The sequence below is a fragment of the Orbicella faveolata genome, unplaced genomic scaffold, assembly GCF_042242905.1.
Source record: "Orbicella faveolata isolate gen_17 unplaced genomic scaffold, um_ofav_v1 contig_35, whole genome shotgun sequence".
Lineage (NCBI taxonomy): Eukaryota > Metazoa > Cnidaria > Anthozoa > Scleractinia > Merulinidae > Orbicella > Orbicella faveolata.
The window spans coordinates 26,780,915-26,806,123 of NW_028301564.1; the positions used below are offsets into that span (position 1 = coordinate 26,780,915).

The following is a 25,209-nucleotide window of genomic DNA, read 5'->3' on the forward strand; positions in this document are numbered from 1 at the left end:
GTCGATACTTGAGGGCGTGTCTGAGGGCAGGGGCATCCCAGTAACACGCTCGCCACGTGTTCTAGTTCTGTAGGCTCGATTACCAGCCGTTGTTCGGGAAAGGAGCCCGCGCTCCTCCCCCGGGAGGAACGTAGACCGGACTCGAGAAAGCGGCGGAAATCGAGCCTACGTGTTCTGCGGTCCCCTTTCTCAAGTGTCCAAATCAAGGAAAATTGCTACTATAAAACACTTCTGGCGTTTTTCGAGTTAGTGCGTGATTTTTGTACGGGGAAGAAGTGATATGGGCAGGTTATGACGCGTATAAAAAAAGAGGTACGTGAGTTGATATGACGTCTACACCGGGTTGAGCGAGTCAATCACGTTTTCCACTCACCAGGATCTTTCACACGTGTTTTCGTCGACCTAAATAGTCGACAACTAACGTACAATGACGGCAAAACTTCCAATTTGGACTAAAAAAATGTCGGAGTTTCCTTGCTTGGTCCATGAAGTCTGGAAAAGTTAGCAAAATTTCGTTGCGTGCACTGATACAGTGATAGTTGACCAAAACATTGCGTGTGTGTGTATACATTGCTACAATGCGCATACGCCATTTACATGCAGAATAGAAACGATTACTGTACATGTCAGGAATCTAAGTTTATTTATTTCATCAGAGGCTCAATCATGGGTTTCTGACTTCACGGATTCCGAAAGAAAAAAAATTGCAAGCTTTGGTGTCCCCACCCGCAACACACCCCCTTCTGACCCAAAGAAGCGATCACCCAACAAACTAAGGCAGAGTTGCATCGCTCGAAACGACTCTATTAGCAAGGTAGCTACAAACATGCAACGTTGTAAATTGGGAGGATAGTCTCTGATCACAACTTCCGATGTCTAATAGAAAATTTGTTTCGGAAACCTTTGATTGTTTTTGCTTAAACCGTCTCCCATCGCACTGACGTGTACAATTCAACGCTTCAATCGCCTCACGAGAATTCGTCTTCAACCAGCTACTATATTACCCCTCCCCACAGGGTAAAGAAAATATGACTACGTCCACGTGATAATATTGAACTTTAGCATAAAGACGTGAATGTAGTGCACGTGAAACTGATTGGGTAACCAATCAAACTAAAGCTTACTACATGTGAGTTTTTGCAGCGGGAAGACAGGAAGCACGCATGTATGAAGAGAGTACAAGGTTCGTGTTACGGGTTGTTTGTGTGTTATTCACTTTGACCTGTGACTTGGAAATTCGGGAAAGTGGACACTAACGAACCTTCGATTCTGTACAAAATTGAGCCTGAAATGGCCAGTGGAAAGTCGTCGTATGTCCACTTGGTTGCAGGGGGGTAAGTTTTCGTTCGTTTGAACTTCAGCTTTTCCGTTAAAATTCCTGCAATACTCCGTGCCGTTGCATGTCTTCGGTGGAAACGAATTTCGCTTCACCTCGAGTAAAATTACTTTCAAGCTTTCCTCGCTCAGTTTTGAATTTAGGGCTTTAATCAGTGACGACTTGCCCTGTTTGAAATTGTACTCGATAATTTTAACCTCAATCTTCTATTAGATTTTTTGGGCAAGCTACATGTAGAGTTCAGCTTAAGCCTAAGCTTATACATGTGAAAATCTTTATAACTATGCAGTGAAAAAGTGCTAAGCTTTGTTTCTTACGTAACTTCTCGTCAAGAAGTCTGGGTTTACTCATAGTATGCCTCTGCTTTGGTCTCTTACTATTTCACACTTGAAATTTTTGATCGTTTTAGTCGAGAATTGCGCTGCAAAAACGCGATTTTGGAATCCAAACGGAAACGGGGGTTGAATAGAGACTGTACTGAATTTTTTAGGTTGTAGCTTCAATCCAGAGAGCAGGAGTGTGGAAATACCAATGACTAATTTGTTTTTCATTCTTTTCAGTGTTGGAGGCACTGTAGGCGCTACGATAACTTGTCCTCTGGAAGTTGTGAAGACGAGATTACAGGTATAATAAATCGATCGACAGAAAATTCTTGTGCATGTTTTTTCGTCACGTGCTTTTCTTCATCGTATGAAGTAGTATTTTGTCTACCAATTTACCAAATTTCTAACTCGCGCTGCCATTGTGGGGAAACAGGGTTTGTAATCTTACTTTCATCCCCTGCAATGATATTTACGTATTGCGAATTGAAAGTGAAATACTTTAGTGATGGGATCGGAAATAGCGAAAGTTTATGTCGCGAAAGTAACTTTAGTGGGATGAAATCAGATTAAACATGGTTTACATTACCAATTTGATGGGGTCAAATGTTCCGAGAACTTGCTGGGGATCACGAGAAAAGATTGTAATGAAAAAGAAGTAAACATCTATGTAACAATTAAGATGTATTTTTTCGTATAACGCCATGTCTGTCTGAACAAGTCATATTTGTGCTCATTCAGCATTTGTTTATGCAAATCACAATGGGCTTAGTACGAATAACACGAAGCGCATTGTAGTTGCTATGTACATAAACTAAGGTAGTGGTATAACGTTCCCTCTCGTGGCTTTGTATTTGTTAGCATATTGCCAGTTCAAACTTTTGCGCTGAAGCAAGTTATGCGGCTTCACCCTGCTGGCTGTACTGTATTGAGACTTTCAGTCTGGTATGAAAATTCATTCTGATGAATGATTTTTGTTTCATATTCCTTGTAGTTTCACCAATTTCACTGCCTAAAACAACTTAGATAACCATTGAATGGCTTATGTGAACATGGTATAGAGGGTTCATCTTGAACCAGAATAAAAGTTGCCCACCATGACAAACAATCAGACATTCCAGTCGGCATTGATGAGACTAGACTGTCTGTCAGGATAGAAAACTTAACATGGGAGATATATTTGGCAAATGTGTAGCTTCTTGTATTCAATGTCACATGATTCAGGTTCTGGGTAACATACTGTTAGTTGCTCCATGTTATATAGTTATGTGAACATCTGTTTTTAAAAAAATCTTCTGTTTCTTGTCTAGTCTTCAGTTCCAACCTTCAGACATGTGCTTTGCCCATCTGCAACTGGACCAGGAGTGTGGAGTATTCCAGTGGAGATCGGTTACTCAAGGCCTGTTGGTATTTTGTCGTGTCTGAGACACATTATCGAGGCTGAGGGATTGCGAGCCTTGTTTAAAGGTCTTGGACCAACGTTAGTTGGTGTTGCCCCATCAAGAGCATTATACTTCTCGGTGTATGCAAAAGCTAAGCACACACTCAACAGGAGTGGTGTGGTGTTACCGGACAGCAAGTTTGTACATGTTGGAGCAGCATGCTCAGCAGGTACGTTATGCATCAGTGTAAAATTACATTACTATAGCCACCACCGTTTGTAATTTTGTAATATATTTATCAATGAAGTGGTTTTTAATTGAGTGTTGTGCAACCAAAACCAAAGTTATTGCTTAATTGCTTTCGACAATCAATTGAATACTTCTCTAAAATTGTTTGCAATTAGATATTGATAGACTGGCCCGCCTAGACTAGTACTAGCTATCCGGGGGCCAGTCTAACTGTGAAAATGTAAGTTGAACAAAAGTAAAGGTGGTTGTTGTTGTTGTTAGTATTGAAACTTTGAATGCTGAAATGGTCCGAAAGAGCTTCAAAACCTGTTGAAAAAAGCTTATTCCAAACATGTTGAGAATCACCCCCAATATGTGTTAGGAGTTAGGCATAGCTGGGTGCATTTGAAAATCAGTTTCTTGCCTTACAGGTATTACAACATCAACATTGTCCAGTCCTCTGTGGGTTATCAAAACAAGACTCCAGCTTGATAACGGGTAAGTCTCAGGGAACATTAGATCTCTAAAACAGATTATATAATTAGATTGCCCTTGAACTAGAAGTTTTCAAATATATTTCAATAGCAGGGTGGTTGAAGGTACTGTGTCATAACACCATGTTGTGGCAGTGATGATGATGATGGTTGATGTTAAGGGTTGGTGATTGGTAAATGTGAGTCTTCATGAGAAGGCATGACTAGCATTTTTCTTTGCGAGCCTGAGATGTTGAACTTTTTACATTGTGAGACTGAGACTTAAAAGATTTTTAAATGTGGCCTCATGGTTAGTGCACTCGTCTCCGGATCGAGCGGTCCGGGTTTGAGCCCTGGCCAGGGACATTGTATTGTGTTCTTGGGCAAGACACTTTACTCTCACAGTGCCTCTCTCCACCCAGGTGTTTAAATGGGTACTGGCGAACTTAATGCTGGGGGGTAACCCTGCGATGGACTAGCATCCCATCCAGGGGGGAGTAGAAATACTCCTAGTCGCTTCATGCTACAGAAACCGGGATAAGCTCTGGCCTGATGGGCCACTTGGCTCGCATGCAGACTTTACTATGAGACATTGAGACTGTGAGATGCACATAACTGCTAGAGAAACAAGACTGTGAGATCCATGGTTTTTGAAGGACCATTTGCCACCCCAAATAAGAAGACAGTTGTTAGACAGGGTCTATTGTGCTAGTAAGGTTGAAATGTTGTTCACTCAGGTCTAAAAATGTGTTACCTATTACCATTTCAGTGCTACAAGGGGCCAAATAATGAAACTTATTCACAACATATGGAAGACTGATGGATTCAAGGGTTTCTATCGAGGACTAACAGCGACTTATGTTGGCGTTACAGAGACTGTTATTCACTTTGTGATTTATGAACACATTAAAGCTGAAGTAAAGAGACATAACTGCAAAGTGCGAGGCAATAATGAGAAGAATATAGTGGACTTTTTGCAATTTATGATGGCTGCTGCTACTTCAAAGTGCATAGCATCTGTAGCAGCATATCCACATGAAGTAATCAGGACTCGACTGAGACAGAAAGAACTAGATGGAAAGAGAAGATATCACTCATTCTTTCAGGCCTTCAGGAAAATACTCCGTGAGGAAGGTAGAGTTGGACTTTATGGTGGACTGGGAACTCATCTTCTTCGACAAGTTCCGAACACTGCAATCATGTTTCTCACCTATGAAGCTGTGGTAAATTTTCTGTGCAAGGAAGATCTGCCTTATTGAGCTTATATGTCACAGACTAGAAAGTTTATTCTACTATTTAAATGTGTGGGAAAAAATAAATGTAACATGTATATCACTAGTGCAATAATATATGGTAGGGAGTACATGAAATGAGAAGAAATTTAGTCTCGAATTCAAATGACTTTTTAAGTCTGGTCACTTTGAAAAAAGAGACCTTAATGTTGTACAAACTATGCTCCAAGTCATTGTCATAGACTTATGGCATTACTAGCCTGATTTAGCGATAATAACTACAGAATTTGGTTGCTTTTTGTATTTCTATTAATTTTTAAGCAACCCACCTGTTGAATTTTACAACCAGATTGAGTTCATGGTTCATTGTTTTCATACTTTAAGTTGTAAAATAGCAATTTTATACTTTTGTACAAAGAGATCTGAAAGATAGTCTGTTCTGCATCTTAAAAGATAATTTTATATTTGAAAAGATTTATTTAATTAGGATATATTGTTTAAGATTAAAGTGAAAACAAGCCATGTAAACACTGAACTTTACAAACAAGTTGAAGTTTATGAACGTTGGTGTCCTTAGAGTAATAAAGTTATCTTAATGATGTATTTTGTTAGATTGCTTTAATTGACCCTTGGATTTGCTTCTTGTGGGAAAGGAATGACTTTGCTACTGAGTAAATTAGGTCTGGAAATAGTCTCCACAATTTTTGTGCCCTGGTAGGTTTACTTCTCTTGCCAAGAATTGAGGACTTCTCATTTCTAAGCTGGCTTTTGTCAGGTCTTTGTTTTTGTTGTCATACTTTAATTTTGGTTGTCAGCTAAGCTATGTTGTTCTAAGGATTAGTTGGGCAAAGGCTGTCGAGAAAAAACAAAAATTGTTGTTCAAAACTTTAGGCCACCTTTCTGTGTGTTTGCAAATAACCTTGTTTGATATGAGTGACTTGTCTGTTTCTTCTGGTCTTGCGCACGCCTCCAAAGGGTTCATTTCAAAGGAGTGATCTAAGGACTCCTTAGATGTTTTATTGCCTGAATTAGCTGTTAAAGGAATTTCATCAAAACACAAATTCTCCCAAACTTATTCTCTGCATATTTCCTATAATACTAGTAGGGAGGTTCTGTTCTAAAGATGTCCAGACAATTTTCTTGGCCTTTCACATTTATGTTGTACAAAAGGGACAACCTTGTCGGGGTGGAATTGTTAAGAATGTTTGTTATTTGTACAAGTTCATAAACTGATCATATTGCTTGATTTCATAACATCCAGAACCAGTAGTCAAATCTGTGCTGCTTAATAGGTAATTCTCAATTGAGCTGGAGGTCTACTTGGGAAATTATTAACCCCTACCAAAATGTTCTAGAAAATATGCACACCCAGCCCACAGTAGGTCATATGTGAAGGAGTGGTGGTGGGGGATCACTGTAGGTATTTCCCGGAACAGTACAGTGTGCTGAATTATGGAGTAACCATGAGTTTGAATTTCTTAGCCCTCCTTTGTCCTGGTTACATTGAGAAAAATCATTCATGGCTCAAATTCTGAAGAAAATCCATCCCAAAAAATTCAATTTTAAAACCCTGAACAGTTTTATTTGAACCAACTTTATTTGCCAAACATACAACAATCTTCAACTACACCATTTTTAAGAACAATTTTAAGAAGGAACATCTAAAATGTATTATAACCTGAGCAAACTGATGTTGTTTAGTGCTCCACTTCTATTCCACTTTGCATTTTTGCAGTGACCAGAAGTTGAGCAGGAAATGACATCTGTTTTCATCAACATGGGTTTTGAAGAGAGGTTTTTCTCCCTAGCATTATAAAATGTAGTGGGTCTCGGGGTAACATTCTTGAATTTACCAATAAAAAATTATTAATGTAATGAACACTATATCGAGGCTTCTCTAATTAAGTGAGTAATCTTAACTCTTTCTGATTCGCCAATTTGTTGCTTAGCAATGACGTCATCCGTTTTTACACGTGGACGTATATAGATAGTGTTAGCGACATATTCCCGCCAGTAGTTCAAGTTTCAGTTATCGTGCGTGCACAGTACGTGTTTTCAAGTAAATTAAGTTTTAAGCTACCCTTGACTATTTAGAGTGCAAGCGGGAACCGATGTGTAAGTACAAACTATTTTCTATGCTTGCTTTTTAGTATAAGTTTCAAGTTTTGACGTTTTTTAACCTTAAGTACCTTTAGTCTCGGTTTTTTATACAACAGCCTATTGTACTAAGTCCAACACGTGGCAGAGCCCCAGTTTTCAAAGTTTTTATTTCATCTTGTTTCTAGCGATAGATCTTTATAGTTCACACTCCCCCTAGCTTAGGTTTCTATTTAGCAACTGTCCTATAAGAATCTCTGGTAATTCAGTTAAGTCCTTTCTTTGCTAGTATATTCCCACATCGCTTTCAGTGGCGCTCACGCAAGCACGTTTTTATCACATCGTACAATTTTATTGCTTTCAAGTTTTTAGAGTGTTGTCATTTATTGTATTAGAACAGTTAGCAGTATGCGTATCTGCTTCGAATCACTGATGATTTTAATTGTATCTTTACTGAGAAGTTTGACTGGAAGTATTGTCATATCGCAGTTATGATTGGAATGTTTGCTATTATTGTTTCGTGACTCTTGTCATCTTGTAATCTTCTATTATCTAGTAATTAGTTTATTCATTACATTATATTTCAGTTTACGTTCGATTATCGTCAATTAAATCACCGTCAATCACAGCTGATTTTCCGTGATCTCTGGCTTTATTCGATTAGTAAAGCATCTCCCACACACGCTAGTCTCATCGCGACAAGTTGTCTAGCAAGTGACAATTCAGCCTTTCAACAGTCGCTGTGAACCTGACGTTACAATTAATGATCAGCCAGTAATATTGTCTCACAACTCGCTTTCACTAATCTCTTCAACATAATTGTTCTTTGCCTGATCTGTTTTAGGTAGCAGACACTAATTGAATCTCAGCTCCCACGATATGTTGAATATGAGAATGGACTAAGTAGAAGAGGTACATGGTAGTGTTGAGATGGGTCGCTTATGAGAAACACAATCTGAAAGAAAATGATGGAAAGGAAAATGAAAGGTTACATGAAAATGTGCAGAAAAGTGCTGTGTACAACAACTAAAATGCCCTGTAAGTGTATATGACTGGCCCTTATATATGGTGCTCTGTCAGGGGTTTCAGCAGGTGGGCAACTGGTTTTCACAGGCAGGCAAAACTTTTTGAACTGAACTTCTTTATGAGAAAAACTTTCTTCGAGATGGTCAAACCAGCCAATTAATTTCCCTGGTGTCCAGCCCTTAAGATTGTGTCCATGGCTGGTTCTGCCTGGTTTTCTCATGGACACACTTTTAAGGAAAACCCCTGGCTCTGTACCAGATGTGGGTTAAAATCCCACTAGGGTCTCCAACTACAAATGTTACTTTAGGCTAGGGTTAAAATTTCCTTCACAGGACTAGTACTGCAGGGGGATATGAAATTTCTAGCACTCTTTCATTTAGAATTAAACTTCCTTGCTAACATATTCAAGTCCATGGGATGTGGGCATTTAGAGGTCAAGTAGGGTGGCCTAAGGTGGGAACTATGCATGGTGGTAAATCCTCAATAATTCACTGCTCAGTCTTGGAAGGGATACCACTGGTTTCAAGATTAAGAATATTTTAGAGTGTTAATGGCCACCATTTTTGTGCATATGTTGCCTGTTCCACTAGAACAGGCTGTTGAATCCAGCATTTAGTCATGTTTATATGTTTTACAATGTGAGCTTGTTGGAGCTCTGCTAAGTTCAAGTTATAGAGAAATGATATGAAATGCTATGCAGGACGACTAGTAAGAGGTTACTCTGCCATTAGATTTAACAGCAGTTAAAAAGCAAATTGAAGATATTCAAGTTACCAGTCAACTAGTGAATTGCTTGTCAGGGTTCAAAAAATGTTGATGAGTGTGGGGGCTGAGCTAATTTGTTGCTTGGCTTAGCCCATAACACCTTCACCTACTGGCTTCAGTAGGTAATGCTGTTGTTAACCTGTTTATTTAACTTGCCTGAAGTCAAATTACATTTACTTACCTCTACATAAGGATAGAAAAATGACGAAACACCAATATCTTTGAAATAAGCTTCTGTCTCAAATCTGATCATATATTTTCCAGGTATGAACTGTTCTTGAGTCAACAAGTTGGGAGCTCTCCCATCAGCATTAGTGACTCTAAAACAGTGATTAAAAGCACCGAACAAAATGTTAATGATAAAAAAATTATTAAGAATCAAGGGCATAGCCAGGATTTTTCAAAGGGGGGTCACACTGTGTCAAAGTGAGGGTACTCACCAGATTGTCATTTTATTTTCGTCACCTACTGTAGGTTGTTTGCTTAAAAAAGACTTACAAAAGGGTTGGGGGGGGGGGGTCATGGGCACCCCAGGACCCCCCTGGCTATGCCCCTGTTAGGAATGACATTGGGTAGGCCAGTGACTTCACAAGTTGATTAACCAAGATAAGTTGCTGGTAAATTTCAATGACTGAGAAAGACACAACATTGTGTAACATTGTTAACCTTGGAAAACCAGCTGGTTGAATGGGTGGGTAAAAATGTTACTGCTAATTTTTTTACTGCTTTGTACATGGCTTTTCTTTGTGCTTGCTTATTGATCAGATTCACAGGTGAGCTTCTTAGCTAATAAATATACATGTGGTTACAAAACACCACACATTCAATATATCAATATTCTAACATGGCTCCAAGGCTTTCAGAACAAAATTGGCTATTTTTTAAGTTTCTTTTGTTCCCAAAAGAGACTTGGATACAAAGAAAACACCACCAAATATAGAAGTTTGTCCCAAAAGCCTCAGAACCATGTTAGAATAAATTGATATATTGAATTGGACCTATTGTGGCCCTTTTCATATATCAGAGACATTGCCAGCCCTTAGGCAGCATGTTTATCCTGCAATGGCGCTTAGTGACAATGAAATCTGTATGAGTAATTAAAAAAACTCAACAGAATAAAAACTTAGATGCTTAACTCTGTGTTTTAATTCAAATTGTCCTCTGATTACAAATTCAGTCCTCGTAGCTAGATATTTTTTACTGCATAACAATAGTCTCACCCTGATGCAATGTGCTTCCACATTCTACTGTCCGGCCGTATTTCTTCAAAATAGAGCTGTATCTGGAGGTTCCTGGCAGGTGAACCCCTGGCTGTGTCCAGCACATGAGTAGTGAGAGGGCTTCCAGTCATTGGACTACTGAAATCAGCTGAGCGGTGCTGTTGAACCAGAAACTAACAGTCAACTGAAGATACAACAATATTGAACCCTCCTTCGTAATATTTTAATAAGTTGATATTTAGCAAGGGTAAATGAGATGCATGAAAGCATTCATCTTAGATAATTATGATTTTCCAGTTGAAGGCCTATAGAAAAATGTTTACTTAGTGACTGAAGCTCACTTCAAGAACCTGAGTGTGTCAATTTGTGTTTGATGCATTCAGCAATATCAAACAGGCTTTTACTGTTACCAAAATTGTTGATTTATATGATTTATAAATCTTTCATTTGAGCAGACCCCACAAGGCACCTGTAAGATGATCACTAACTTTTCAAATCCTAGTAAATAGCCTGATATCACATGATAATCAGGATTTCTATGCATTGATAACATACCCTCTTACAGACAAAGAGAACATTTGACTTACAAAATCACCCCTAAGTGAACCCAAAAGTCTGTCACTTACCTTTTAACCTTACATTAAACCTTTCTATTCCTGTCAGTGACCACAGGGTTTGAAAATAATTAAGGTAAGGAGATAATTTGTTTGCTTATTAACACTCCACTACAGAAAATGCATCACAAAAAGAACAACTTCAAGAGGCATTTACTTCTTTATTAGTTTCAAGGTTTTTCTTAAAATAGCATGTGCAATGATCACATCATGTGTCTTATTTTTGGAGAAAGAAGGGGGGAAGGGTTATGGGGTGGAGGGAGAAGAAGACAAGTGGTAGTGAGTGTCCTGATCATAAGGATCCAAAAGCCGAGAGTCTACTTACCATATGGTGTGAAGACGATGTAGAGGATGATGAGGAAGCCATAGCTGGCACTGTTTGACAATAAACAACTCTTGAGTTTGCAAGACCAGTGGGATTATTTCCAGCACGAGCTACTGAGGTTTGAGAGAAAGTGTAACTACTTGCAGTAGTTTTAAATGATGCTTGGAGTTGATTGCGTAGATTATGTGAGGACGCTGCTTGAAGCTGACTCAGTCTGTAAGCTACAAAAGAAGTATGCTGTCCCCTGTGGCCAGAGTGGTATGGCAGACCAGGCACAGGGTCTGTTGGACTGGATGCAGGGCTTGGATCTGTTTCCTTTTCAATGTCATGGCTATTTCCTTGAGACAGTGAAGTTCTGATGGTGCTGGGTGGGCTACAGTTTGAAGGCTGTGATTGAGAATGGTTTGGAGAAATGATGACCTTTGTGAGATGAGATTGTTCTTTGTTTTGCACCACATTAAATGGTGGTGAGCCAATGGGTGTTTCACCACGTCTTGATGATAGCATTTGCTCTGAGCTTGATATATACTTTCCAGTAACAGGCACCATGGTTGGACGCTCGTCACATGGTTCCCTGGGGAGGATGTGTTGAAATCTTGGAGCAGTGGGTAGAGATACCAGTGTAGTAATGAGAGGATAATCTTCCACGAGGCTGTCGAGAATTGACACATAAGTACCTCTAATGCAGTTGTTTGTGTATATCCTGGACAGCCGCGCTAGTTTGGACATGTTTGTCATCATTTCACCCAGTGAATTGTGACCAACTGCTGCATTTTCATACCAAATAGGATCATCTTCGCAAGCATGGTGTTTGAAGGAAGCTTTGGGTCTCTGCCACAGGTACAGGTTCATTGGGTTCAGCTTTGAAAGGTACTTGAGGAATGATGCAACTGGGCACCTTGGATTTCCTGAGGGATGGTACAGTAGAAGAATCACTCAAAATTCTACTCATTGGCCTTAACAATATGGGCAAATATATTCAATTTTGTTACAAACGTACCTCTTGGAATACAGAAATTTTTTTTATAGGAACTAGAACGGGTTTTGTTTGTTGACGCTGTTATAGCATGTTCTGAGGCGTTTTCTAACTATCATGGTATATAGCTTGAAGATTACTTAGGCACAAACATAAGTCTTATTTAACAAATATTAGCCCATCCCCTCTTCAAGACTCTCTACAATTTATCAATAATATTAATCACTACTTAGTAATAAGTCCCAGGAAAACGAGTTTTCGGAGTTAAGGGTTCTTTGCAAGTTTATAGTTAAGATTGAGTGAATGATTGAAAAGTACTCAGCTCACGAGAAAAAACGCAATTCCTATAGACACAAATTGTGGGTTAGCCTCACTAAATTTATTTTTAACCTCATTTAGTCAGGTTAACGTTTCCTTTATAGGATTACCGAATCAGGTCGTAAATATTTCAACAAAAATAATATTTTAAAATTTCTTTGAGTGAGATTTGTTTTGATGACAAAGAAAATCCAAGAACTTGCTTTCTTCAATTGAGGTCTTTCCCATCAAAGAATCGACACCATGTTGTGATAACCAGTGACAGAATGCGGAACAGTTCTCTGAGTTCAACACGTAAGCTTTCTAAATAGATGTCTTCTTTTCTTTTTCTTAGCTTTTATAATTGGCTCTAAAATAATCCAACTAGTTGTTTTAATACGCTGTTGAGCGTTCGCGCGCTTTTCTGTACAATGCTCAGCTTACCTGGTTTTTCATTCATCCGCGGACATTTTCCGTCAGTGAACACATTTTCACAATGGGCAGGATTAGGGTAAACGTACTTCAAGCCCGTAGCTGAATGATACCCGATCAGAAAAGTGTCCCGGGTTTGCTCTCTCACGTTACTGCGGTTTCTTTTTCCTGGTAAATACATCAGCAGGTCAAAGAACACTTTCCTCTGCAAGCCATCGGCGCTGAATGGCGACAAGACCTCACTCAGATAAAGCTTCTTCAAATCGTCTGGCCCGATGTCCGAACGGTTAACTTCGCCTTTTCCTTGCTTTTTCAACTTTTCCACCTGAGCTTTGAATACTTTGTTTGACTCGGTGAATTCGGGGTCGTTTTTTATGTCTACATTGCTCTGTTGGGACTGTAAGTACCGCAGAATACCAAAGCGTATACTACCTAGGGCTGAGGATTTGTAGTAATCACCGTTCTTTTTGCGGGCTTCGACGTAGAATTTACGCAGGAGATCATTCAAAGCTGGTTTGTCTAAGTTCTCAAATTGGACATCCATGCTTTTCTCTTCCATATAGTCGCGGAGAATTTTAACTGCATTTTTAGTGGACCTCCATGTATTTTCGCTGCATGAGCGATGCTCCAACAACCTTTGAATGTCCTCCTCGGAAGTTTCCCCAAAGCGTGGGAGCGAGTTTTCGTCTGTTGGGCTTCCAAGCGAACTGGCTTCACTGTCGGGGTTATTTTCAGAGTTGTCAAAAGGTTCTACTTTTACTCCGGGGAGTAGAACGACAGAACTTGTTTCTTCGTCCATTATCGCACCAAAAGATAGCGGCAACGTATTAACCTACACAAGACTACAACGCAAGTTGACGCCGGGCAATATCTGGTGATGTCACACTTAAAAACTCAGCACAGGCACTCGCCTGAGTTATTTATATCACACACAAAATAATCTGCTGGAGCTCTAACGCAGTTTCGACGTAGTTATCTAACGGAGAAAAAGATGTGTACGATTCAAACGAATCTACGTCTGTTCTTCACCTGACATCGATAGAACGATCGAAATCTTCGTTTCATTCGCTGTAATATTCTGATACCAACTGGTCCAATATGACTTAATCTTCATGAGATACTTAAGAGACTTATTTCTGTGGTGCCGAAAAGCTAGCATCGAATACTTGTTTTTTTTTTCAGTCGAGTGGAAACTTAGGGACGATATAGATCGTTTTCCGGAGAATATCTTCAAGTTAGCCTAAAATGATATCAACATTTGTTAACTTTCAAAAAAAGCGGGTATCGTCCTAGAAAACATGAATGTTCCTGCCTGTCTTATCGAGCTGTTCGTAGTTGACAGGCAAGACCAAATCATTGTCCTGGGCGTTTTCATGCAATAACGAAGTAATCGAGATAACAGTAACTCATATTGAATGCTCTTCTCCATATCTATCATAACTCCACATAATATTACCACACATGGAATTGTTGTATCATATCTTTGAGCAATTAATAGAAAAGTAGACAAGCGACTGTGAATGCAGTATATATTGACACGTATAACAATTAACAATATGGTAGAGCTTTTCCCAAGAGAGGATATTGGGTCAACGAAACTCCACGTCAGTTTAGTTCCACAGTTTGGGCAATATAATAAATGAGATATTTTAACGAAAAAAAATAAAAATAAAACTTTTAATTAAACTTCTCATTTCGAACTATCCAAGAACGGAAGGTAAAATACCAAAAGAAAACGGAATTCCATTTTCAATATTTTGACTTTCCACTAAAAACGAAGGACACTTTTAGTCAAAATTCAACAAATACGGCTTTTTAAGGTTTAGGACAAGGGAGGTCAAATAATGCTTTGTCCAGAAGCAATTACGTGTTAATACCCCAACGATGTATTTCAGTGATATATTACTTTCCGAATACAAGAGTAGTGATATTGCTTTTTAGAAGAAAAAAAATGCAGTTTAGGCAAGCTTCCAAGGAAACTCTGAACGCAGAACGGTTCGTGTTTTGCTCCTGAAGACTGAATATTCTTGACACTGCCTAACAACCGCACTGATGTAGTGTGGAATAAAATGATATAGCATTTCAAATTTCAAGTTTCGTCAGCATGCCCTTGAAAACGTATTTAAATGATGCCATACCGACCACAAAATAGGCGCCTCTATTACAAACTAAATGCAATAAAAGCCAATACAACCATGCTGTTCTCAAATATCACTGAACAATTTCGAAAGAATTTTCTATGCAGGCAGAATAAACCAGTTCCTCACTCTCGCATATATTTATATTTGCATCTGGCTAAAAACAGCGTTCCACAATATATTTAAGGGAGACAATAGAGCTAGACGGAGTGAGCTAAGTGAAGTGGAAATTACTGGTATTCGTTTATAGAGAGACTGTTTTTTAAATTTAGTAACAAGGATATGTGCTAGTCTTGCTAGAGGGCTTTTCGTACGCGCCGCAGGTATATCCCAAATGTTGATAAATTAAAATATCAGTATTTATATGGTGTAAAGTTATGAGTTAGAAACTTGGTGTTTTTGTCTCGTTGGGGCTTTGCGACGTTGAAGAATTGAATGACCATAATTTTTTTGGTTTTCACTCTCGGATACTGAGGCCCTGTCCACGCTACGCCGGAGGAATTTAAAACGGTGTTTTCATTCTGAAAACACATCAAATGTTTTTCGTCCACACTGAGCCGGAGAAATTTAAAAACGCAACAATAACCGGTCATTTTGGATTTGTGTTTGACGAAAACTCGGTCAGGGGAATCACGTGATTATCGCAACGTCATCATTTTCGAAAAGCTCCGTTTTCAAAATGTTTTCCGTCTACTAGTCCACATTATAACGCAAAGATGGCGTTTTCAAATTCCTCCGGTTTGAAGGGCGTTTTCAAAAAGCTCCGTTTTCGTGACGGATTAGTGTGGACGGTAGGCCTAACGGTAGAAATAAAGCTACGTTTTTCAATTTCTCCGGTGTAGTTTGGACGAGGCTTAAATGACATGAAATAACCACTTTACTCAGCCGTTAGCTTAAGACGAAACATGAGTAAGTGGTGATAGCGTTGGATGTGAAATTAGACGTCCTTAGTTTCTGCGCCATTTGAAGTTGTAACACAGAGGCCATGAGGTCGTCGCCTTGGACAAACTAAAGTGAACAAGTAACTGATTGTAACTGGCCAGCTTTCACCGACTTTATGTCCGCTTTGCAATATTGTTTCTTCAACTTTCCCTTTACACTAGTGAGAGCTGTAGAAAACATAATTTTCGACGTAACTTAAATTATCACCAGATTGGCTTTGCTTGAGAACAGATGCAAGTTAGCATTGTTTGTTTTTCGTTTTATGTCCAAAACTTTAAAAAAATGAACATACATGTATACAGGTTAATATTTTCGTTTTTTATCAGCCAAAGGGCAATATAAAATAATGAAGAAACAAAAACGAACCGTTGCTCAACATACCGCCTGTTTGGTCAGGTTTAATGCTCTCCTTTGCTCGAACATCTGATGTTATGCAGACTACATCAGTTGTAGTCCGCCAGACCAAAATAAAAATTATTGCGTGGCTAAACACCGTGTTTGAGCAAGCAACAAGCAGGAAATTCCATCTTGTTTTGATGGCATGATGTCAACACAATCCAAAATGTAGTGCCTGTCAAGGGTTACACTACATTTTTCCGGCAATTAGAAAGCAACAAATCAAATAAGGGCAGTGCTCTGTCATTCTACTAAGGAATATTCCAGTTCATTGTTGAGCGTTCTCTATCCCAGGGGAGCTTCGTTAGCGGGTGGTTACAAATTTCTGAGCGCTAACTGTAATGCTAGCTACATTGGCGAAACCAATCGTCATTTTTCCACGCGCTTACGTGAACATTTGTTTTCCGACAAAGCTCTAACGTTTTCAAACATCTACAGGCTTCAGACGAATGCTGTAAGCCTTGCGGAGTCTTTCATCATTTTGGACTCTGCCGCAACAAAGTTTCAAGTAAAAATTAAAGAAGCTATGTACATCAGTTGGGATAAACCTGCTTCAAATCAGCAAACTTGTATACTCCAGTGGTAACTGACAACGACAGACGTTACTGTCGAAACATGTATTTAAAACTGAAAAGATGAAAAGCGCTGTCTTTTTTTTTATTTATTAGTAGCCTACTGCTCACAAGACCTGTTGTATTGGCGATCATGAGGAGATCAGATGAGCGTCGGCAGTTTTCTCTGAAAAACTACACGTATGAAATTTCTCTACTACAAAAGATAATGTTTGTATCCTCCTTCCAATAATTTCAAGTGAGCTTTTATTTGATTTCCTAAAATTTTTCCTCATAGTTACACATAAGCTTGATTTGCGGCCATTGAATATAACAATATTGTTCAACGTGGTTGCCACAGACATCACTTTTCAAAATTTCCTGACTTTTCCCTGATTAAAATAAAATTTCCCTCACCAAGTAAACACAAAATACCCAACGAGAAGCGATCACCAGCCTTCCCTTAATACAACCCATTCATTTAAGACTGACAAGTTTTCAACAAAGACACTCACAAATTCTTCATGATTTGAGGAAAAACATTGCGGAGATCACAGTAACCTGAAATGATTCTTCCAACCTTCAATGGTATAAAATCATTAGTGTTATTATTTTGACCTTCCCTCACTTTTCTTCAGATTGGCAATGTTCCCATTTTAAAATAAAATTCCTTGTGCCAAAAAAATCAATCAGCTACTGAGTGGAGGGACAGCAGGGATAGGTGCAGGGAGGGGGGTTGGTGGAGTTTACCTGTGATCAGGTTTTGTTTTTTTTTTTGTTGCTTTTTCAGGATGGGATGTAGGGAGGGAGGGAGGGTATGATTGCAGTTTAGAGGGGAGTATTCTGGAAAAAGGTAGGTTGAGAGGAGGATTACATTACTATCCTTGCTTGCTTTACTGCTTCCTTTCCATTATTACTCCCATTGTAATATTTCCTTTTCTGTCCACTGCGAGTCTTGGCAGCATTCCATTTTTCAGTTAACTAACTGATTCATCAAACTGCACCAGCTTACTCTATCCCCAACACCCTCACAAAACATCTTCAAGGCTCTGTCTTCTAGTGTTAACTTTTGGGGAAAGGTTTGCAACAGTAAATTTTCCTTGAAATGCTATCTTTATAAATGGGGCTGCTTGTTGAGGAAGGGGCAAAGAGAAAGCAGAAAGAAAGAGGAGAGAACCAGGAGACAGAGGAGGCCACTTCACTCTCAGCCAGTTCTAGCCCTTCCAGCCATGGTCAGACCCTTCTAGCCATGGTCAGACCCTTCTAGCCATGGCCAGACCCTTCCAGCCATGGTCAGACCCTTCCAGCCATGGTCAGACTCTTCCAGCCGGTTGCTTGAGATTGTACGCTCAATATGTGTCTCTCTACCCTGAAAGGAGTCCAAAGCATTTTAGGGCTCCAGGGTTTTTGCCTGAAAATACAGGGCCCCCGAGCTCTTCAAGACAGGAGAAACTCTACTGCATTGAATCAGGGATTCAAGGAAAAATAAAAAAATCAACTGAAGGAACAAAAACAGATGAGTGAGTGAACAAACATTTGCATCCTGGCTGGCTCCAAGAAAGGAGATTCCTCTTCCAAAGTGAATTTGTCAGGGGTCCGTGATGCAAGAGATGCCTGAACCCCTACTTCTGAGACCTAAGCAAACAGTCATGTAAGCCTGTGGATTGTACTGGCGAGAATCAAAATGTGAAAAGAAAATAGACAAGACGAGACAGAGGACTAAAATAAACCAAGACTTGGTTTTAACAATGATAGCAATCGTCTGTCTCATCTTGTTTATATTCTTTACTAGTGAGAAAAAAACTGTGATGGGTATCAGTTCACCTAAGTGGGGTGGGAAATAATTTTTCTCCCCTCATGCTACACAATCAAGACCTTGGCAGTACAAGATACCTGTTGACTTTGTAACATTCTAAACTTGGATTCTACAATTACATGATTTTCAATATTACAGTACAAGCATGGCAATGAACCAGCTTTGTCTTCTTTCAAGACGTAGGTGACGCATTTAAATCATATCATTACATAGTCAGCTCCGTGAGCGGGCAAGATGAATCAAAGCCTGCGCTGTGATTGGCTTCCTGAGTGGGCAAGATGGAGCTATCTTACCCGCTTGGGACAACCCGTCGTGTCCCGCAAAAAAAATTTCCCCGAAAGTCATATAATAAATCCTTTATTGACCAAGCTTGTTCAGTCAAGATGGCTTGATATTGGCCTCGTTCTCTTTTTGCGAGTTTATGGACCTCGACTCTGTCTCGGTCCATAAACATGCAAAAAAAGAACTTGGCCAATATCCAGCCATCTTGACCGAACAAGCTTGGTCAATAACCCGTATTTACATGGTGCACACAATGTGAAACTGGCGTACAACATGAGGGGAGTTCCATAATACGATCATTGCTACAAGTCTTTGTTACGTCCGTCTGATAGAACCGGAATTCAGCACAAACGCACTGTAATTTTGGAATACATTCGTGCTAAAAATCGTTTTCATAAGTCAAGCAGTTTTAAGAGCACCACGCCATGTGACAAGTTGCCATTACTCGTGACATTCTAATGGCTTTCTAATCTGTCTAATCCAGTTACAGCTTGAAGACATACAAAATTCAATACATCCGCTAACCTTTTCAGGAGTTATATGGTTGTGTATGCTTAATAATCTTGCGTTACACTGCATAAACGCCACTGTTCTCCACCAGTGTGGAACCAATTCTTCCTGCCTCTTCCTGACTTGACTCTGGCTTCCCGGCCGCGAAGCGATCCGCGATTGTAGCTGGTCAGCGGAGTATCGAATAAGTGCCGAGCCTGCGAATCTTAGATCTGAGGTTTCCACCGTAAATTTAGAATCCAAGATGGCGACTTCTAGTGCGGTCAAATCCTGTGCCAACAAATTGACCAAAGCAGAGAAGAAGGCTTTAAGAAAACAAACAAAACTTATCCATGCTCTTCGTAGACATAATGCCGATCTTGCAAGTGTTTCAGAATCGCCAACTCGACACCTGATGGTTGGAAACGGAGGATTAATGTGCGGTGTTGACAGAAGTCAAATCATTAGCTTGTTTCAGAAGCTTGGAAACATTGAACGGCTTTTAATGTTTCCTGGTCGATCGTTTTCCTTTATCAGCTTTCAGACTGTCAGTGAATCTGTGAGAGCAATGGAGACAGTGCATGGTCGTGTTTTAAATTGCCCTTCCGAATTTTCCAGACCCGACGTGACCTTTTACCTTTCATTCCTTGCAAATGTACCTGACGACGTCACGATTGAGAATCAGGTTAAACCGGCTGGACTTGTGCTAGTGGAAGACTTTGTGACTGAAGCAGAAGAGGAGGAATTGATCCAGGCGCTGGGTTGGGGAGTTGATGGCAGTGAAAATGAAATTCCAGGGACAGGTATTTACCTAAGTTTTTCCTGGCATGATCAATCACTCTGCGATCAAACAAAATCGAACTTACACGAAAATCATAAGAGACAATCAAACTGAATTGAATGTCTGATTTCTCAAATCTTTGTTTCCAAACTTTTGGTGTTGAACTGAGTTTGGTTGCTGAACTCAGTCCAACACAATCTAAAATTGAGTTCGATTGGGTTCAGTTTGTCCAATTTAGGTTGATTGGTTCAGAAGTTGAAATCACGCAGAGTTTGGTGTTCAATTTCCTTTGATTACTCAACTCAGTCTAAGTCAGTCTATGGACTGAGTTTGGTTGAGTTAGACTGAATTTGATTGAGTTTGATTGAGTTCGATTTCCAACTGTCTATTGAGTATGCCAGGGTGTTTGAAGGGGCAATCCAATCTTGACATTTATAAATAACACCTTAATTGACTACTTCCCCAATGGTGCTTTACAGTACCAATATTAACTGGAATGAGGCAGACAAGTTGCCCTCCTGCCATTTATTACCTTAGTTGAGGAGTAAAACTCATTACTACTGAGAAACGCAACAGCTAGTGGTCAAAGTGCAATTTGTTTCTACTAAATTTTGATTCAAGTCCGGTGCTCTAACCAGTCAGCCTTAAAAGATGTCTATAACTCCTCTCATATTCTAAAGCTTTATCTGGTTAACTGATCCTATATTTTCATCCTATATTGTGCCCGACTGTCCTAAATCCTACATGAAGAACAACATTGATAATGTAGTAGGTCCAACCAAATCAATGTTGCATGAAAATATTAGATTATCCAGTCTGGGCTCAGGGTCACCCTATATTTACATCCTAGGGTAAAAGATACTGACAAAGCTCACCCTCAGAAAATAGCCAAATTATGTTTTACTTGCTCACTTTATTCTGAATGAGGCAGTGAGACAGTTTTTGACTAAGGGGTGATTTATTATGGATAGTAACACCAGTTTGACTCCTTCCCATTAACAGTGTGTTTGTTTACCTCAAATCAATACCTCCCTCCATGCTCATTGTGTCAAACACATACAGTGATTGAACATATTATGTTCAATTGGTTAAGTAGAACAAGAAGCTATATCTGTGTACACAAGGCTTTTTTATTTCCATTGCAGCAAATCAGCAACTTCGTCACAGGAGAGTCAAGCATTTTGGTTATGAGTTTATGTATGGGACAAACAATGTGGACAAGTCAAATCCATTACCTGATGGAATTCCCAGTGTTTGTGATACGCTACTGGATTGCATCCAGAAGGAGGTCATGTTTAGACCAGATCAAATGACTGTTAATGAGTACAAACCTGGTCAAGGTATGATTTGGCAACTAATTGGAGGAAAAAGTTCTCCCTCATATTGAAAGAAAACTTCCATGTTGAGAAAATTCTTGGCTTGCAAGGGTGTTTTTTTTGTTTTTTTTTTCAAATTAAGATGGTATAGAAGAAATGAGAAAAGACACAGAACTTAACAAAAATTGTTGGCAAATTCTAGGATCATTTTGGGTAAGTCAAGGCGGATGAACAGGCAGCAAAAAGCAACTGTAACACCTGTGGTAAAGGAGAAATTGTGGGTTTCAGTCTGATTTATAGTTTTATTGCAGAACTGAGAATATTACTCCATTGTGATTGGCCGAGAGCAGGTCAATTTATTTCTCCTATTTGCACTTGCCTAAAGGCTCATGCAGTTTTAAGAGAATATCGAAATATCATGAGTAGCGTTTATATGATTGCCTACACTAATTGAATACTCTAATATTGCATGGTGTCTTTGATGAGAGATACAAAAAAGCAGCTTATGGCATAATCTTGTGAACCTGTGCCTACTTTGAACAGAAAATTTGTAAGGACTTTTGTTTTTTTTCTTTTATTTGCTGAAGGCATCCCACCCCATGTGGACACTCATTCTGCATTTCAAGATGGAATTGTCTCACTCAGCCTTGGATCACAGGTATTCATTTATGGCTAAAACAAATTTTAAAATGATGTTTTTAAATGCAGAAATTAGGATACCAAAATATTATATTATGGCATCCAAAGGTTCAAACCTAAAAGATGTAAAACCTAAACACGGTGACCTAGTAAATGGGTCAATACAAAGCAGAATTGACCCTTTTGCCTCGTTTGCATGTCAAACCACTGATAACTGTAATAACAGTTATTGTGGGACAAAGCGTGAGTCCCGAGCAAACAAGTCAGCCTTGTCTTGTTCAGTTGTGGAGCTTGTCATATAACAATTAATGTTATGAACATGGTTAGGTCACCATGGAATTCCGTCATCCTGATGGTCATCAGGTATCAGTGGTGCTACCGAGGAGAAGTTTGCTTGTAATGACTGGAGAAAGTCGATATCTCTGGAGTCATGGGTAAGGTCAATTGCTTCATGTTTCAATAGAAAAAGAAAAGATTTTATTTCATTTCAATATGAAACAATTAAGACAGTGTGGCAGCTTAGCTTTCTGGAAGTAAAAAAAAAATTCGGATGTTAAAATTTCGGTCGTTTTATTTCGGACGTTTTCATTTTCGGACACTTTTTGTCTCATTTCGAACAAATTTTTGGACACTTTGCCGAAAAAACCAAAGTAAATTTATGCCAACAAAACACGAATTAGACTGAAACAACATCTATGAAAGTGGTAGTTTTGGTGGACTTTTTTAGTGATATAGATGCGCTCCTAGCTTACCAGACGCATCTTAGTTTTTTTGATGCTGTTGCGTTAAAAATTGATCATCAAATTAATTTCGTTTCAGTATAACACCGCGGAAATATGATATCATCTATGGTACAAAAAGCACATCAAACAAGGGGGCCAGTTGTGGTGGACCCTCCGAGGAACATCAATCAAATATCGCAGAGAGCACCTCGAGAGAAACAGCTGAAGAAGGAACTACTCTGTTTGAAAGACAAACGAGAATCTCGCTGACGCTCCGAAAAATTCGTCACACTCCTTGTAACTGTTCCTTCGCATCTCAGTGCGACTCGCAAAATGACAATAAAAATTCATCTGCAGTTCCACCGTCTTCTGATGTCCCAAAGACAATCGGAGAAGCTCAGAGCCTGGAGAAGATACATGTACATGAAGTGTACGAGAAGATAGCGCCTCATTTCAGTGGAACCCGCCATAGTCCCTGGCCAAAGATTGCGGAGTTTTTAAGAGGGCAATCCGTGGGAAGCCTGGTGGCTGATGTTGGCTGTGGAAATGGAAAGTATCTTGGGATCAATGAAAACATATTCAAGACTGGCTCTGATAGAAGTGTCAACCTTGCGGCCATCTGCAGGGAGCGGGGATTTTCTGTGATTGTGTGCGACATCTTGGCCTTACCATACAGGTAAAGGGAACTGGATAGAAATAAACTTGATTCCCAACAGTGAATTAATTTTGTCTTGATGTACTACCAAATTCTCAGAAGTAAATAAAATAATAATAGAAATATATGACATCAGTAAAGAGAACTGGTATTTCTTGGTGAACCGAAATTTCATAGCCAGTCACCAGTGTTGAGTTGGCTTAAAAAAGTAAAGTCTGCATACGAGAAAAGTGGCCCATCAGGCCGGCGCTTACATCCGGTTTTTGTAGTATTAAGCGACCAGGAATATTTCTACTTCCCCTGGATAAGATGCTAGTCCATCACAGGATTACCCCCAGCATTAAATTTGCCGGTACCCATTTTATACACCTGGGAGGAGAGAGGCACTGTGAGAGTAAAGTGTCTTGCCCAAGAACACAACACAATGTCCCCGGCCAGGACTCAAACGCGGAGCGCTTGATCTGGAGACGAGCGCACAAACCACGAGGCCACCTCGCCTCCCATGTTGAATTGGCTTAACGGTGAGTTTTTCACGTGCATTTAAAAAGTAGTCTAAAGTACAATTTAAAACAATAAAAAAATAGATCGAAAAAAGAAAAAACAACTTGAAAAGAAATGTGAAAATGTAAGTGTTTTACCACCCCTTTTTCCTTGCCATCGCGTCTACGCTTGCCTTTAGCTAAGTGACTGAAAAAGAACTATTACTATTACTAATTTGTCTTCTTTTATTTCAGGTCCAATGCGTTTGACGTGTGTCTGTGTATCGCAGTTCTTCATCATCTCTCCACTGCAGAGCGGCGTCTATCGGGTCTCAGGGAGCTGGTGCGAATTACACGGCCAGGTGGACTGGTGCTAGTCTACGTCTGGGCTTTAGAACAAGAAGCGAAAAAAATAAAGAAGAAACAGTTGAAAGAAGTGAATTTCACTGGAGAGAATGACCATCGAACTGTACAAGACAGCGAAAATACCCCGGACGAGTCTTCGAAAGAAAGCGGTGTGGCAGAAGTTTTTCATGAAAGTAAAGAACCTTTTACAAACAAATTTGAAAATTCGAGTGAAAATAATTTAACAAAACTACTGGTAAATGCTTCCAGGGAGTCCTTTGAGCAACAAGACTTGTTTGTACCTTGGAAATACAGCGGACCAGGGAAACTACAAGAAAAACAGCAAAGAGAAACTGAAGAATCAGGCCTCGAGGGCAAAGATGGTCACGTGTACCATAGGTATTATCACGTGTTTCAAGTTGGCGAGCTCCGGGAACTTTGTAGCCATCTGAGTAACGTGACAGTCGAGAAGCATTACTACGACAAAGGGAACTGGTGCGTAGTACTCAGAAAAAACCAGTGACGGTGGGAGACTGGGTTGGACTGAATGTAGTAGGACATTTTCGTATTCTCGGTATAGGACTGGAACTAGCTCATGCGACGCATGTGGGGGAATATCATTAATCTCATCATTTGAAAAGACTCGCGGCATTAGCCTCAGTTGCAAGCTAGTTCCAGTCCAATACCGAGAATACGAATATGGCCTATTGCTTCTTCAAGAAACGGTAAAGGAAAGAATCGATTGTCACAAATGTGAACTGATTTTTTGTAAGCAGCTCGCTGGCTCTTTAATTGTTTTCTTCGGAATAAAGACGAATATTTGACCAGACATAATTGATAACCAAATGACATTACCACAACCCCACACACGTGTGAAAGAGTGTTGACATCTTCAAAGCCAATCTAAACGTAACCCCTTCTAAGACTTCAGTTAT

The 25,209-nt window shown here is 39.6% G+C and overlaps 3 protein-coding genes across 4 annotated transcripts; 2 read left to right on the forward strand and 1 right to left on the reverse strand.

Annotated features, from left to right (window-relative positions):
• Positions 1-1,174: 1,174 nt before the first annotated feature.
• Positions 1,175-5,574, forward strand: LOC110043379 (solute carrier family 25 member 36-A-like). Its single transcript, XM_089274043.1, has 5 exons — positions 1,175-1,334; positions 1,897-1,960; positions 2,967-3,267; positions 3,698-3,764; positions 4,509-5,574. The coding sequence occupies exons 1-5, from the start codon at positions 1,291-1,293 to the stop codon at positions 4,996-4,998; spliced, it is 966 nt and encodes a 321-aa protein (XP_089130169.1). The 5' UTR covers positions 1,175-1,290; the 3' UTR covers positions 4,999-5,574.
• A 975-nt stretch (positions 5,575-6,549) lies between these two features.
• Positions 6,550-19,520, reverse strand: LOC110043378 (uncharacterized). Its single transcript, XM_020748831.2, has 5 exons — positions 12,736-19,520; positions 11,019-11,926; positions 10,080-10,237; positions 9,041-9,179; positions 6,550-8,023 (listed from the first exon to the last, which is right to left on the reverse strand). Exons 1-5 carry the CDS (start codon positions 13,520-13,522, stop codon positions 7,934-7,936), a joined length of 2,082 nt encoding a protein of 693 aa, XP_020604490.2. The 5' UTR covers positions 13,523-19,520; the 3' UTR covers positions 6,550-7,933.
• Positions 19,513-25,108, forward strand: LOC110043409 (tRNA (carboxymethyluridine(34)-5-O)-methyltransferase ALKBH8-like). Of its 2 annotated transcripts, XM_089274042.1 has the most exons (6): positions 19,513-20,140; positions 21,264-21,458; positions 22,022-22,092; positions 22,401-22,507; positions 22,893-23,471; positions 24,185-25,108. In XM_089274042.1, the coding sequence occupies exons 1-6, from the start codon at positions 19,603-19,605 to the stop codon at positions 24,795-24,797; spliced, it is 2,103 nt and encodes a 700-aa protein (XP_089130168.1). In that variant the 5' UTR covers positions 19,513-19,602; the 3' UTR covers positions 24,798-25,108. The 2 variants fall into 2 exon arrangements, with proteins under 2 accessions (XP_089130168.1, XP_089130167.1); XM_089274041.1 differs by lacking the exon at positions 21,264-21,458 and having other exon boundaries at positions 19,561-20,140.
• Positions 25,109-25,209: the final 101 nt, after the last annotated feature.

Bases quoted from the DNA above. Each gene is read 5' to 3' on its own strand.
- LOC110043379 (XM_089274043.1), top strand. From the start codon at position 1,291: ATGGCCAGTGGAAAGTCGTCGTATGTCCACTTGGTTGCAGGGGG. The intron at 1,335-1,896 runs GTAAGTTTTCGT...CATTCTTTTCAG, and splicing joins GTCCACTTGGTTGCAGGGGG to TGTTGGAGGCACTGTAGGCG. The intron at 3,268-3,697 runs GTACGTTATGCA...CTTGCCTTACAG, and splicing joins TGGAGCAGCATGCTCAGCAG to GTATTACAACATCAACATTG.
- LOC110043378 (XM_020748831.2), bottom strand. From the start codon at position 13,522: ATGGACGAAGAAACAAGTTCTGTCGTTCTACTCCCCGGAGTAAAAGTA. The intron at 9,180-10,079 runs GTGAGACTATTG...TCACTGTTTTAG, and splicing joins TGGAAGCACATTGCATCAGG to AGTCACTAATGCTGATGGGA. The intron at 8,024-9,040 runs GTAAGTAAATGT...ATTTTCTTTCAG, and splicing joins TTTTCTATCCTTATGTAGAG to ATTGTGTTTCTCATAAGCGA.
- LOC110043409 (XM_089274042.1), top strand. From the start codon at position 19,603: ATGGCGACTTCTAGTGCGGTCAAATCCTGTGCCAACAAATTGACCAAA. The intron at 21,459-22,021 runs GTATGATTTGGC...TATTTGCTGAAG, and splicing joins TGAGTACAAACCTGGTCAAG to GCATCCCACCCCATGTGGAC. The intron at 23,472-24,184 runs GTAAAGGGAACT...CTTTTATTTCAG, and splicing joins ATCTTGGCCTTACCATACAG to GTCCAATGCGTTTGACGTGT.